This window comes from Solanum verrucosum, unplaced genomic scaffold (assembly GCF_900185275.1).
Source record: "Solanum verrucosum unplaced genomic scaffold, falcon-dt-bn FXZP01000150.1, whole genome shotgun sequence".
Classification (NCBI taxonomy): domain Eukaryota; kingdom Viridiplantae; phylum Streptophyta; class Magnoliopsida; order Solanales; family Solanaceae; genus Solanum; species Solanum verrucosum.
This window is the reverse complement of record NW_026020371.1, coordinates 834,635-849,725: the sequence shown is the minus strand read 5'-3', so window position 1 is coordinate 849,725 and position 15,091 is coordinate 834,635. Positions and strand designations below refer to the sequence as shown.

General features: G+C 36.2%; 1 protein-coding gene across 1 annotated transcript in view; it reads right to left on the bottom strand.

Annotated features, from left to right (window-relative positions):
* Nucleotides 1-14,823, bottom strand: part of LOC125838337 (uncharacterized) — a 30,658-nt gene extending 15,835 nt beyond the window's left edge. Inside the window, exons 1-4 of the mRNA XM_049517396.1 lie at nucleotides 14,426-14,823; nucleotides 12,553-12,724; nucleotides 12,228-12,445; nucleotides 11,365-11,425 (exon numbers count right to left, since the gene is read on the bottom strand). Of these exons, the coding sequence (XP_049373353.1) occupies nucleotides 11,365-11,425; nucleotides 12,228-12,445; nucleotides 12,553-12,724; nucleotides 14,426-14,794 (820 nt within the window). The 5' untranslated portion in view covers nucleotides 14,795-14,823. The remainder of the gene's footprint in view (nucleotides 1-11,364; nucleotides 11,426-12,227; nucleotides 12,446-12,552; nucleotides 12,725-14,425) is intronic.
* Between the last annotated feature and the right edge of the window lie 268 nt (nucleotides 14,824-15,091).

The following is a 15,091-nucleotide window of genomic DNA, read 5'->3' as shown; positions in this document are numbered from 1 at the left end:
TGCATATACGGTAGCCTGCTCAAAAGATATGAATTACACCCAAAATAATCATTTTGTTTCCATATCTTTACAAAAGAAAGGTCACAAGTGTGGCAACAGTTAGACTAGATATTGAGGATTTTTCCATACTTTTCAACCCTATTTAAAGATGAGCAAACCAATAAATAAATATGAAGAGCTCTCATGATGCATGCTACTTGCAAAAGATACTATGTTGATTGATGAAATTAGTGATGGAGTCAACCAAAAATTGAAACTATGGAGAAGTACAAGAATAAGGGTTTTAGGATAAGCAAAAGTAAAGACCAAATATAGGCAATTGTAAGTTCGACCCCATAGAAAGAATGAAAGTAAAGTAAAGAGTAAACAGGATTGTGGTGCCTAAATGAAGATGATTCAGATATTTAAGATGAATGGAACTTGTAGGATTCCCCAGAAAATCTTCGATATCTTCCAAAAACAAATGATGACTAATCTGTTTCTCATGTTCCATGAATATTCAGATTGAGGAATATCCGGAAACCATCCAATGTGAAGACGTTTTTCAGTGTTGGTTATCCAACTACAAAAGTGACCCCATAGGCTTAGGCATTTGCACCTCTCTATAATTGAAGTTTGGTAAAATCTGATCTTTCACAAGGCAGGGGTGAGGTTTGCGCACACCCCACACTCCCCAGACCCCACCCATTTCTTAAGCCCAGCCTGCTTTGAGGAGCTGATGGAACCTCAGTCTTGACCGAGTAGTTCAAATTTTCAAAGTAGCTTTGGGGAGCAGTAGCCAGTAGTGGTGGCTGATGGCAAATTGGAGTTGGAGAAAGAAATGACAGTGATGAAGAAGAAGGCAGAAGAGAAGTAGAAGGAGAAAAGAAAGAGGTATATTGGTAATTAAGTTACGGTTGTGGAACTGTGAAATCCTGCATTCTCCTCAAATATTTCAGTAGCATGAGAGCTTGAATATTACTGCAGGTGTAGGTAGTGAAGGAGTGAACTGTTATTATTGAAAGGACGTCTAATGTGGTCATTGTCTGGCAGTGATCAATGTAGTGATCATTCATATTCATAATCTTAATTTGTCAAAGTGGGTTGGGTTTAAAAAATGGGAAGGTTTAATTTTAAAACAAAAAAATACATGTGGCAAGCTTATAAAAATGCCACATGGCTGTTTGAAGTGCCAAAATTGACCAGGTCAGAACTGTTAGTTATAGGGGTATATTTGAGCAACGTTAAAGGTATTTATAAACCAAAAGGCTAATGAAAGGCATTTGTGAGCCATTCTCAATACTAGGGGTTAAATAAATATAGGATGGATGAATTCGAGGGATGCTACTAGAGCTGTCAATATGGGCTGGCCCACCCCATCCGGACTAACCCATACAAGCTTTGCAATTTGACGGGCCAGGCTGGGCTAGCCCATGTTTTATGTGGGCCAGAAAATGGTCGGCCCAGCCCACAAGTGTGTGGGCTACGGGCATTGCCGGGTCAGCCCTCTTTTCTTAAAAGTATATTTTTTATAATTTTTTAAATTAAATTATAATTTAAAAATATCATCATAAATATCGACTAGTGTTACTACTTGTTAATCAAATACACAAATAAAATTATCTATATAATATTTATTAAATTGGATTTCAAGTAAAAACATAAATAGTTAAATAGTAATATTAACCTAATTGTTTTCCAATGATCATAATAAAACACAAAAACTATGATAATATTCCATAGGCTATGACATATGTAGCGATTCCCTAGAATTTTTAGGAACTTTATTTTATGCAATACATATTTTTATAAATATAATTTGTATTTAAATTGTAATATTTCAAACTTTAAACAAATTTTGAGTGTAGACTCCTGTCATTTTTAATACTCTATTTTATTTTTATTTTTTATTAATTTTTATTTGGCCCACGTGCCAGCCCTATCCATATTTCTCAAGCCCCACAAATCGACAGGCTTATTCAGGCCGGGCTAAAATGCCCTTTTCTTAAATGGGCTCCAAAAATCGTAGCCCAACCCTATCAAATCACGGGTTAGGCCAGGCTGACCCAACGGGCCTAGCCCATATCAGTGTTGTGAAAGGCGCTCGCCTTTCGCCTTTGGCGATAAGGCGAGGCGAGGCGAGGCACTTTCGCCTATTTGCCTCGAGGCGAGGCGAGTTGAAAATGGCGCCCTTTGGCAACCTTTTGCGACAAGGCTGGCGTCGCCTTTTTTTTTTTTTTTTAAGGTCTGATTTATAATTAAAAGCCAAAATTAGGGTTTTTTTGGGGTATTTTTGCAAACACTCCACATTTGCGATTGCCTCCTCTTCTCCTCAGTCGCGTTCCCTTCGTGTTTGCCTCCTTTTTGCAAACACCAACTTCGCGACCTTCTTCTTCAACTGACTTCGCAACTACTGCTCCTTCGCCGCTTCGTGACTGCTGCCAGGTACGTTTCTTCTTCTTCAGTTCTTCTCTTCTTCTCTTCTAATTCTTCTCTTCATTTCTTCTTCTTCTTCTTCACTACTCTGTTTTTCACTCACTACTGTGCTCTGTTTTCAGTGTGGTAGTGAACATAGTTGTTCACTCACTCAGTGCTTGTTCACTATTAGTTATTAAATTTAAATATTTGCTTATATATGTTATTGTTATTAAGATTTTGGATATTTATATGTGCAATTAAAAATTTTAATTTTTGGTATTAATTGGCGCCTTAATTCAAAAAGGCGAGCGGCGAGTGGCGAGGCAGGCCCTTGTCGCCTTTTGTCGCCTCTCGCCGTCCAAAACACTAGCCCATATTGACAGCTCTAGATGCTACCGAAGTTATGCGACACAAAAAAATACCTAAAGGATTCAATAAAACAATGGTAATGTTAGACAATTGGCATTTTTACTTCCATCTTATTGTTTTTACTGCTTTTTACTTATTTCAGTCTACTACCTTCCTATTTTCTTGCAAAAGACTAGGTCAAATTTAGTTCCTTAATTTCCTTAAGTTAGTGGCCCTTTATGGCTGTTAGTGATACATTTTCTTGTTCAATTTTCTATCCACTTTGTAAGTGGCTGCTAGATAGGAAATGTTTATCTTTTTTTTGTATAAATTCGGTAGTTCTCCATGTTAATGATATGCTGGAATTTTAATGAGTTTTTTGTGCTTTTATACGTCAATTCAGTTTTAGGCAAGTTTTTGTTTTACCAGAGAGTTGATGCTATATGCGACAACTAGGGTGTTCATGGGTCAGTTTGAGTCGGTTATTGGTTAAAACCAAACCCAAACCTATTTAATTGATTTTTAAATTATTAAAACCAAACCAAATATACATTTATCAGTTTGGTTGTTACCATTCGGTTCAATTTGGTTTGGTTAATAATATTACACAAAATAAAAGAAACAATTCATTCAAAAGAGAGAAAAACAATTCATTCAAAAGGAAATGAATTGTCTTCATGTTATATGCGGCAGCTAGGGGTGTTCACGGGTCGGTTTGAGTCGGTTTGAGTCGGTTATTAGTTAAACTCAAACCAATTTAATCGATTTTTAAATTATTCAAAACCAAACCAAACCAAATATACATTTATCAGTTTGGTTGTTACCGTACCGTTCAGTTTGGTTCGATTATTAATCTTACACAAAAATAAAAGAAAATTCATTCAAAAGAGAAAAAAACAATTCATTCAAAAGGAAATGAATTGTCTTCATGCTATTTGGTTCTTATAATTCTTAATCCATAACTCAACTTATGTTTAACTTCATGCATATATTGTTAGCTTATCCAATGTACTAAACAGTATAAACTTACTGAATAATGCACAAGCTACTGATATTGCTGCTCAAATAAAAGACGCACCATTTCTTTTGATAATGGTAACTGTACATTCACACCAAAAGGCCCATCAGGTAAAAGCTGACGGGGTGGGATTTACAATCTAGAGAGTATACTTCATTACGAAGTCTAGATAGAAACTTTACAATTGTTCTATGAAATTAACCAAGCTATCTATCTCCCCCACTATATCTTGTTTACACCAAAAATACAAAAAACTTATACTCTTCATCTTGATCTTTGAAGACTGCTAGCTTTCCCATCATGGCTTCTTTCGTTTCTTTCTTTCCATAATGTCCATCAAACACTTGTTGGGATACTTCTCCACCAATCTTTTTGTGATCCTCTTCTCCCCACTCCTTCCCAACTTTGCAGCATATCGAATGAGGTCCTTGGCATTACCCAGCTTATCCCAAGTATACAAAAGAACATGTTCCACAGATTTGCTGTTGTTTTGCAATGCATGAATAAATGACTATTTATCTCTGCCTCTTGCTCACACATAAAACACCTTGAGCAAATCTGGATACCTCTTCTCTGTAGTACTTCGTGGGTTAACCAAGCTCTCCTGATCAACAACCAGATGAAGCATGAGACTTTATGTTGTATTTTAACTTTCCAAACCAATTTCCATGGGCATTTTGTTGTCATTGTCTGTCTAGAATTCAAACTCCAGTAACATGATTTCACAGTATAGGACCCCTTGCTATGCAGCTTCCAGATTGGCAAATCAGGGCCTAAAGCTGTCCCTAGGAAGGCATTTAGGGTATGGAGCAAGAATGCTACTCTGTTGATTTCCCAATCATTTAGTGCCCTCTTAAAAATTAAGTTCCACCCTTGAGGACTCCATACTTGTGCCACCTTATCCATCTGTTGCAAGCTCAAGATGAATAGGTCTGGAAATTTAGTCTTCAGATCCTCTTCCCCAATCCATAGTGTCATTTCCCCATCACCTATTTTGTACTTCAGTTTGTTATTGAAAGAGACCCACAATCTTCTAATTGTTTTCCACACAGAGCATTCAAAGGTACCAGTCACCTCCTCAGTAATCCAGCTATTCTGAAGCCCGTATTTTTGTGAGATGAATCTCCTCCATAGTGCCATATCTTCACAACAAAATTTCCATAACCATTTCTTCAGTAAACTTTCATTCTGTTGTCCTTAACTTCTTTATGCCCAGCCCACCATGTTGTTTGCTAAGGGTTACCATATCCCATTTGACAAGCTTGTACCCCTTCTTTTCCTTGTTGCCCTGCCATAGGAAAACTCTTCTTGCCTTGTTTAATTTCTTCTCTATGATCTCTGGTATGGGGAATAGACTCATCATACATGTAGATCGGCCATTCATGACTGATTTGATAAGAGTAAATGTACCACCCAAAGACAGATAGTGACTCTTCCATCCTGCTAGTTTCCTGTCACTTCTTTCCAGGACCTCACTCCACACTTCTAGCTCTTTGTTTTTTGCTCCAACAGGCATTCCTAGGTATTTAGTTGGCAGTGATGCCACTTGACACCCTAGATTCTTAGCTAGAAGCTGCATATTATGCACATTGTTAACTGGGCAGAGGCAGCTTTTCTGTCAATTAACATGTAGTCCTGAAATGCCCTCAAAGATGGTAAGTATGGCTCTCAGATGCCTTACAAATAAAAGACGCATCATACCTTACTCTTTTCATTAGAGTTAATGTATATATTATTATATAATTTGTCAGTTCGGTTCAGTTATTTTGAACAAACCAAATCAAATTTTATTCCTTTTTAAGAATGTAAACCCAAACCAAACTAAATTAAATAAGAATCAGTTAATTAGATCGGTCTGGTTCGATTTTTCGATTCGGATCGATTTTTATCCAAACTGTGAACACCCCTAGCGGCAGCTGTAAGCAGACGGGGCACATATCCAAGGTTTGCAAATCCAAAACAAAGACCCCTGGAGCTTTGCAAGCACAACTAGCAGAAGTTATTGATGCACATGAGGAGCAACGGTTTGCAGTTTTATACTTTTTCAACAAATGAATCCTCCGATTCTAGGCTTCTGGATAGTGGTTGCATACATCACTTGTGCAATGATGCTGAAATGTTTAGGTTCCTTGATGATACTTACAAATCCAAAGTAAAAGTGGGAAATGGTAAGGTTGTACTGTTGTAGAAGTCAAAGACAGAGGTACAGTGACTATCTTAACAATCTCAGGTATCAAAACTATTCCTGGTGTTTTGTACACACTTCATATGAGTAAAAATTCATAGAGTATTGGACAAATGTCAGAAAAGAATTACTCACTGCATTTTAAGAATTGCAAATGTGTTGTTTCTGACGCTTCTGGAGTAGAATTATTTTGTGCCAAGATGAGCAACATAACTTTTTCAGTTGATTGGGAGAAAAAAAACTGAGCATGATTATACTGATACTTCACAAACATGTACAAACCTATGGCACAAAAGGTTTGGTCACTTCAATCATAGAAGCATTGCAGGGATGAAAAAAATAAGGAAGTTGGTGGAAAATATGCCTGAAATTTTTTCTAATGCTCAAGTTAAAGTTACCAAGTTCAAAAAAAAAGAAAGTGAAACCGATAACTGGGAAAGCAAACAAATTGTCATTTCAAGCAAATCAAGTATGGAGAAATAACCGGAAACTTCAACTCATTCATACGGATGTGTGTGGCCTAATGAAACAGATTCCAGGAGTGGTAACAAATATTTTCTCCTCTTTATTGATGACTGCACCCAGATGTGTTGGGTCTATTTTATTAAACTGAAGAGTGAAGTCTTTAATGCATTTAAACAATTTAAAGCTTTAGTAGAAAATCAATGTGATCTCGATATTTAAGCTTTAAGGTCTGACAATGAGAAAGAATATACTTCTACTCAGTTTGTAGAGTTTTGTAATAGCACAGGTATAGAACGCCAATTGACATTACCATACATGCCACAATAAAATGGCGTGTCTGAAAGGAAGAACAGGACTGTAATGGAGAACGCCAGGTGTCTTTTGCTTGAAAAAGAAATCCCAAATCAGTTTTGGGCAGAGGTAGCTACCTGAGTGTATTTGCTGAACAGATTTTCCATTAAGGCCTTGCAGGACCTGACTCCATATGAAGATTGATGTGGCAACAAACCATCAGTACACCATCTCAGAATCTTTGGGTGTATATGTTATTGTCAAGTTCTAAAACCTTAGAGGAGCAAACAAGACAACAAGGCTCAGAAGGGCATATTAATGGGCTGTGGTTCATCATCCAAAGGCTAAAGGATTTTCTGCTTGAAAACAGAAAAACTAATTCTCAGCATAGAAGTGAAGTTTGATGAAGCAACTGCTTGGGATTGGAAAAATCAGAAAACTTCTTATTCTTATATTTTCAAAGAGCAGTCCCAACTTGTGGAAAATGAACTAGTGGATGGCGTACCAATGCAAGGCACCAGAATCTTAAAAGATGTCTATCGGCGGTGTAACTTGGTGATTTTTGAACCAACAAGCTATATTGAAGCACAAGACACTCAAGCATGGAGGAGAGTTATCCAAGCTAAACTAGACATAATCAAGAAGAAAGGAACCTGGCAACTCGGAGATAGGCATAGAAAACGCAAGGTGATTGGCATAAAATGAATTTTCAAGACAAAACTCAATCCTGATGGCTTAATTAGCAAACAAGGCTAAATTGGTGGTGAAGAGATATGCACAACAATATAGTGTGGATTACCAAGAAAAACTTGTTGCAGTAGCAAAGTATTGACACAATCAAGCTTCTTTTTGCATTTGCATCTCATAATTCTTGGCAGATTCATCGGCTTGATGTCAAATTAGCTTTTTTGAATGGTTTGCTTGGTGAAGAGATCTATCTAGAGCAACCCGATGGTTTCTCAATTTCTAAAAAAGAGGATTGAGTTTATCTCCTAACGAATGCCTTGTATGGCCTAAAACAAGTGCAAAGGCATGGTACGAGAGGATGGACAATCATCTCATCCAACTTGGTTTCAATAGAAGTCAAAGTAGTAGCTTTGTTGTTGAAGGGTACTCAGGTTGAGGTTCAAGCTTAAAATGCTAAAGAAAAAGCTGAAAGAATGGAGTAGAAGACCTTTTCTGAACTAGCCAACAGAAAGTCTACAACCCTTTGGCTAAAGCAAGGAGATAAGAACACTAGATTCTTCCAAAGAGTGGCTACATGTCACAGGAGATATAATACAATTGACAAACTCATGGTGAGGGATGAGGAAGTTCAGGAACCCAAAGAAATCAAAGAATCAATGATAGATTTCTATTCTAATTTGTATTCAGATTCTGAACTATGGAGACCCTCCTTTGACCTGGAAGGATGTCCTACAATCTCTATGGAAGAAAAAGAGTGGCTCCAGAGACCATTCACAGAGCAGAGGTGGTACAGATCATCAAGCAGAGTGATGGAGATAAGGCCCCCGGGCAAGATGGATTTACTATGAATTTCTTCAAGACATTCTGGGATATCTTAAAAGAGGATCTGATGCGGACCAATCAGAATTTCCAACCAAAGGAGTGTTTTTGAAAAGTCTTTCAATGCCACATTCATAGCACTAAACCCATAGAAGCCCCTGAACAATGGAGTTGAAAGATTTTAGATCAATCAGCTTGATAGGAGGGGTATACAAAATCATATTTAAGTTGATAACTGATAGGTTGAAAACAGTTATAGGCAAATTAGTGGAACATTAAATGGCCTTCTTGAAAGGCAGACAGATAATGGGTGCAGCTTTGTTGGCCAATGAGTTGGTAGACTCTAATGTGAAACAGAAGAAACCGTGTATCCTGTGCAAGCTAGATACTGAGAAGGCCTATGACCATGCCAATTGAAATTTCCTCCTAAAAATTCTAAAAGACATGGGGTTTGGCAACAAGTGGATTAACTGGATTAGATTTTGCATCTCAAGAGTGAAATTTTCCCTCATTAATGGGATTGCATAGCACACAGACCCACTTAATTCAATAGTTGATTTTTGGAGATTCCCGGGTGAGCTATCGGGGTGATCCGCAGCACCAGACCCGTCTATCCCTACTTATTATGTCTTTTCTTATTCCTAGACATTTGGATTTCTCTCAGGCTTATATTCATGTTCTAGTCGCTCTCGTGTCCATGACACCAGGTTTAGGGGTGTCCTTGTTATTTCCGCGCTTATTGATTATGGAACTACTGTTTATGACTTGTTAATGTTTCCCACAAATACTTTTTCGCTTATTAACCGAAAATTGATTGAAAATGAAATTTGGTTCGCCTACCAGATTGGGCACAAGTGGCATCACGCTACATTAGATTTTGGGTTGTGACATTTAACCTATATAAAGTCAATGCTATTTACGGCAGTAGTTTCTAAAGTTATTAAGTGTTTTGGCACAAAGTGCATTTTCTCAAGCGCATTGTAATTGTTTTAAAAAGCATTTCTAGTTTCTAGAGGTTTTGGCCAAAATGCACCTTTTCAAGCCACTTTTAATTTTAAAATTATAGGCAGCATTACAGTTTGTGCACTGCCAAATCCAAGTGTAGATTTTTTTTAATTATAATATTATATGAGACATGTTAAGAAGTCCACATCAGTAGAGGGATGGGAAATTGGTCTCTTTATGTGGACTTGGACAAATCTCTCCTCATGATCTAGTTTTTGGGGTTGAGTTAAACCAGATGTCATATCTTTACATGGTATCTGAGCCAGGTTAAAAACGGGTGTTCATCGTGGCAGTTTCAGTTCTAGCCGCAACCTATTTGATAGTAATGAAGATTTTTGTTGGAGAAATTTCTTCAGAAAGGTTTTCTGTGTCGAGACATAGTTTTTGCCGAGGAGATTCAACCTATTGAAGATTATGTGAAGAGGGTGGAGCAAATTTATTTTTTCATAAATGCATGCCAAGGGGGAGAATTGTTAGGTATTTGCCCTGATTTCCTAGCATAATTGGATTTTCCTTTCCCTAAAAGGAAAACACAAAGGTCCCATATTTGGCTAGTCTTTTTTCTTGTAGGAAAAGGTTTATGACTCTAAAAATATAAATTTATTCCTTCTATCTTGGTAGCATTCACAATGTAATCCTAGGGGATTTGAAAGTCTTGTGTAGGGGGAGAATTTGTGAGACACAAGTGTTAACACTTGTGTGCACTTCTTTTAATTCTGAGTGAATTGTATGAGGTTATTTCTCTCGATATTTTGTACTCTCTTTTATATAGTGAATTGCTCATCTCCTCTTGTGGATGTAGGTCGGTTGACCGAACCACATTAAGGGGTCGTTTGGTAGAGTGTATTAGGAAAAATAATGCATGCATTAACCTTGTGTATTACTAGTACCTTGTTTGGTACTCTTTTCCAACCTATGTATAACTAATGCAAGCATTAGTTATACACTCTATTGTGTATTAAGTTGTGTATTGCTAATACCATGAATTTCTAGGTATTAGCAATGCAATGGTTTTAATGCATGCATTAACTTAATTAAAGACTCAATTGCCCCTCAAAACCTTTTTTACATCTTTTCTATTATAATAGTGGAGGGTATCTTTGTAAATTAATTTTTTTATGCAATGCATGCTACTTTTTAATACATCAAACCAAACAACGCATAAAAAAATCTATGTATAACTAATGCAAGCATAACTAATACAAGCGCATTGCTAATGCAAGTATTACTAATACACTTTATTTAGCATTATTTTTATACACTCTACCAAACGACCTCTAAATATTTGTATCTCTTTTGATATATTTCTCGTTTGTCTTCTTACTCATAGTCTATCAAGGTTTGCTCTGTTAGCTTCCACATGACACCTAATTACTTCAATCCTAACAAGTGGTATCACAGCCAAGCACATCCCAATTTATTGCTCACCGATGTTGAGCCCCCATTTGTAAGTGTCCATGCTCCAATTGAGGTCTGGATGTGTGGGGGAGTGTTAAGAAGTCCTACATCGGTAGAGGGATGAGAAATTGGAAATATGGACTTGGACAAACCTCCCCTCATGAGCTAACTTTTGGGTTGAGTTAGGCTCAGGTGCCATATCTTTACAGGACAATAGAGGTATTTTAAAAAATAACCATACCAAATATTTAATGAAGTGCTTAATCTCCTCTGGAAGTACTATTGAAAGAAATACTTTTCCACAGTATACTGCACTACCAAACAAGACCTTAGCAAAGCCAACAAGGGAGAAGACAAGGAGTTCTGTAGTCAAACAGTCCACTTTTAACAACTTGAAGACTCTTCCCTAGCCGATGTATACACACTTCTTTTTACAACCCAAAACTGGCAAACCCATTGTTGTATAGTTCAGAAATAACAGAATTATTATTACTCAATCTCCTATTTGATCCAATTCAGAGCAACCTCATTTTAGTCACCTATAATGAAAATCTTCACATGAGTTAAAGGTTAAACTTCAGATGCATCCTAAAAACATTTATGCACTTATTGATCCAAAATATAACAAATAAGCCATATTTTCTGCCCAGAATCACAACCCAGGCAAATACTGAAAGCATTTAGCTCAAGCACAAATGAAGGAATCAAAGTGGGTCAACTACAAGCTTGACAAGGGAAAGAAACTACAGACCGTCACCATATTCCATGTTCTCAAATGTTGCAAAAGCAACTTCAGGTATCCCACAGGTAGCCTGGAAAATAAAAAACAAGAATTAGAGAAACCTATAAAATAAACAAGTCCACTGTTACTGTAACTAAAATTAGTCAAGGATTTCATACGTTCAGCCGGTTTACCTCTTTTGGTTTTAACATTCTTTCAATAGTTGATAAAAAAAACATGAAAAAATTGAAGATCATTTAAACAAGAACGCCTAAATAGAAAGAAGCTCCACTAATCTTGAAACAAGAAGGAGCAAAAGGGTCGTAAGTTATTGTCATCTAACTTAAACAAATCACCCCCGATTAACTTGCTTAACTCAAATTTATAAACCTAGAGATTTCCAAATATACCTACACACTTTGCGACTTTTGAAAGCCAACATTCAGTAGAAGTTTCTCCATCAATGAGAATGCTAGCAAAATTACATTTTCAGAGGCTGATATAACATGAAAATGTGCACTATAATATATTATTCTAGTAATGAAAGAATCCAATGCAATTACCAATGACCAAATTCCAATTTATCAAAACCCATGATCCATACTCTTTTTAAGCTTCAAGCTCGAACACACCCAATATGATGTGCAACTTGAGTTTGTATAGAAGATCATAATTGTACGGAATGTGTTGCAATAGGATTTTATCATCATAAAAAAAGAAATCTAAAAAAAAAAAATCTTAGAGATGCTGCAGCCTTTTTCTGCAATTAATGAATATTCTCCTCAATAACACTTCTAGTGGGATTTTCTTTTTTCAATATACTGAAAATTAAGCTTCTTATCCGGTAAAAGAGAAAGATACATTGAGTTAAGATACAGTGGTATTAGAAGTACCTGCACACTCAAAAGACAATTGAAATGGGAGGTAGTAGCCATTCTGCCAGCAGCCTCCATTTCATAGGCAATAGTTAACGCATTTGAGTGATCTCCTACTTTGCAATCTTCTTCTATTAGGAGATCATAGATCTCATCAGTTGCTCTGAGTCCACCCTCAGCACCCTTGAGAAACACTTTGTTGGCATCTTCTAGATGATTACTCCGTACAAGCTCCTCTGCTCCAAGGATAATACAAACTTAAAACTCAACGAAAGAATGGTTTATGGAGAACGTAAATAAAATTAATGCAACAAATCAAGCTAGGTGCTTGCTTTCACTATACCAACAAGAACTAGCCAAGCTTGGCGAATGTCGTAATTCAATTTCTCCATTGCTGCAAGAATCTCTAAGCCTCTCATAGCAAGACCATTGGCACCAAACAAACGAACCAATGCCAAAAATGTTTCGTGTAGAGGCCGAAGACCTTCACTCAACTCCCTTCTAAGAGCATGCATCTGCCATTGCAGGATATCAGATGAGTTCAATCCCATGGTTACCCTATCATTTAGTGTGTCCAAATTCATTTTCTAGTCTCACTAAAATTTGTATGGTCAGATTCAGTAATATTAGCTTAAATGAAATGCAGCTGGCATAAAACAAATTAATACACAAGAAGCTTTACTAGCAGAAGAGTTTACACGTACAGGATATACCAAAAAGGAGAGCTTAATTCCTAGACAAGGGTGGCAATCAAGCTTAAATAATTAATTAGAAGACAAATTTTCTAATTGGAAAATCAGAAGAAAAGGAAACAAAGTAAAACATGCTCATATACATAGTAAATTTCACCGGTGGTCATACAACTTTATCACACAAAAGTCACTTTTCTATTTTTTGTCTCATGATAATCATTTAACTTACCGTTAATAACACAAAATCACTTTTCTATTTTTTTGTCACAAAAGTCATCCAACTTTGGCCAAGTTAATTATAAAGTAAATATCACCTGAATTACTATATTTTGTACTGGAACTTTATCCACTCTTCTATTTTGTCTCATGAAAATCATTTAACTTACAGCTTATAACACAAAATCACTTTTCTATTTTTTGTCATAAAAGTCATCCATCTTTGGCCAAGTTAATTATAAAGTAAATCTCACCGGAACTTTTATATTTTGTACTGGAAATATGACATGGCAATCCAAATAGCTAGTCAAGTTAATAAAACATATTAAGTGTAATGGACCAATTACGGAGATCTTCTCCAAAGTTTCTCTTCATAACACCAATCCCTTTGTTGTTTTTGAAATTACACTTAGCTCATTATATTGATATTTTTGTAACAATTTGAAGCCACAAAACATATCAAGCTCTAAGATATTGTGTTTGTCATCGAATTGTTAGATACTCTAACAACGACTCTTCTGTTTAATTTTAAAAATGTGTTTATAAAATTCACTATATAAATGAGTACATTAGTAAAGAGAAAAATAGTCAAATTGTACTGTTTAAATTAATGATAATGAGTTAAAATAAGGAAAGTAAACATAATATAGTAAACCACAACAGAGATAAAATTATAAAGCAAAACTTGGACGGAGGCTTCTAAAATTATCCTAGATGTAACTTAACTTATTTTGGACTATCTCGTGCCATCTTTCTGATATAAAATATTAAAATTCAGCTATGATTTACTGTTTAGTTAACTAAGCCAAATTTGAATGACTTTTATGAAACAAAAACAGAAAAATGATGTTTCTATGATAAACTTTAAGTTAGATGACTTTTTATGTAATGAAAAATGTCTTTTGTGTGATAAACTCTAAGTTGGATGATCACCAGTGAAATTTAGTCCTCATATGTCAGTGTGCTTGTCTGTCTTGAAAATATCAAGTACTCAACGGCGCTAATAAAATTGTAATTAAATCATAGCACTAGGAAACAATCAGTAGTTGCTTGCGCTAAGCCTCTAATTATTAAGTATGACGATGACGCAATTCTGAGTAATTCCAGTGGCCTATACTTAACATAGGCATTCAATATGTATTTCACTAAAAGTTTCACCAAGCAGATATCGGATTGTATCTTAATAGTAGCATAGCGTTGAATGAGAGAACTAAATAACATATCCTAAGAATTAAACAAAATTAAGCTTGTAGGAAGTAGGCAGATGTTGACATTCAGCATTTAAACAAGAGAGGGTGGGGGAGTTACTGCGCCATCATTGTCACGGTGAAGGACATGAGAAACAACCAATCCATGGAAAGAACGAGGTCCAGGGGAGAGACCCGCAGCAATCATATCATAAATGACTTGAGATACACCTGCAGAATCAGCATTTCGAGCTCGCTCCATCAATTCCTCCATGAAAACAAGCCTTAACACTTTTTCCGTTCCAGAAGCCATAGAACCGTCATCGTCGACCGTCTTCAGCTGATGTTGTTGCTGTTTTTTCCTTCTGGTTCTCCGCGGCTGTGATGAAACTGACGCCTTTACACTGCCTATGGACCGAGAAATTGAAGTGTAAGGAATTGGGAGATTGAATTTGGAATTGAAAGGCAGGTGAATGGAAAGGCCAGCCATTGGAGGTGAAATTTGAAAAAAATTATAGTAAGAAGTGAAAGTTCATTGAGGAAAAGAGAGAGAGAATGAGGGGATAAGGCTTTTGGATGGTTTTTGCTTCTTTTTTTTTTTCTTTTTTGTAAGAGCAAGAGAAATAGGGGTTTAACATGGAGGGAAATGACGTTACAGCCCGACTACTTCGGGTCAAAGTTTACATTCAATTTTTTTATTTTGGGGGTTAAAATATCTAAATATGCTATATTAAGAACATATTTACACCATTTATGGCAATATAATTTTTCTAATTAAATATAGTAA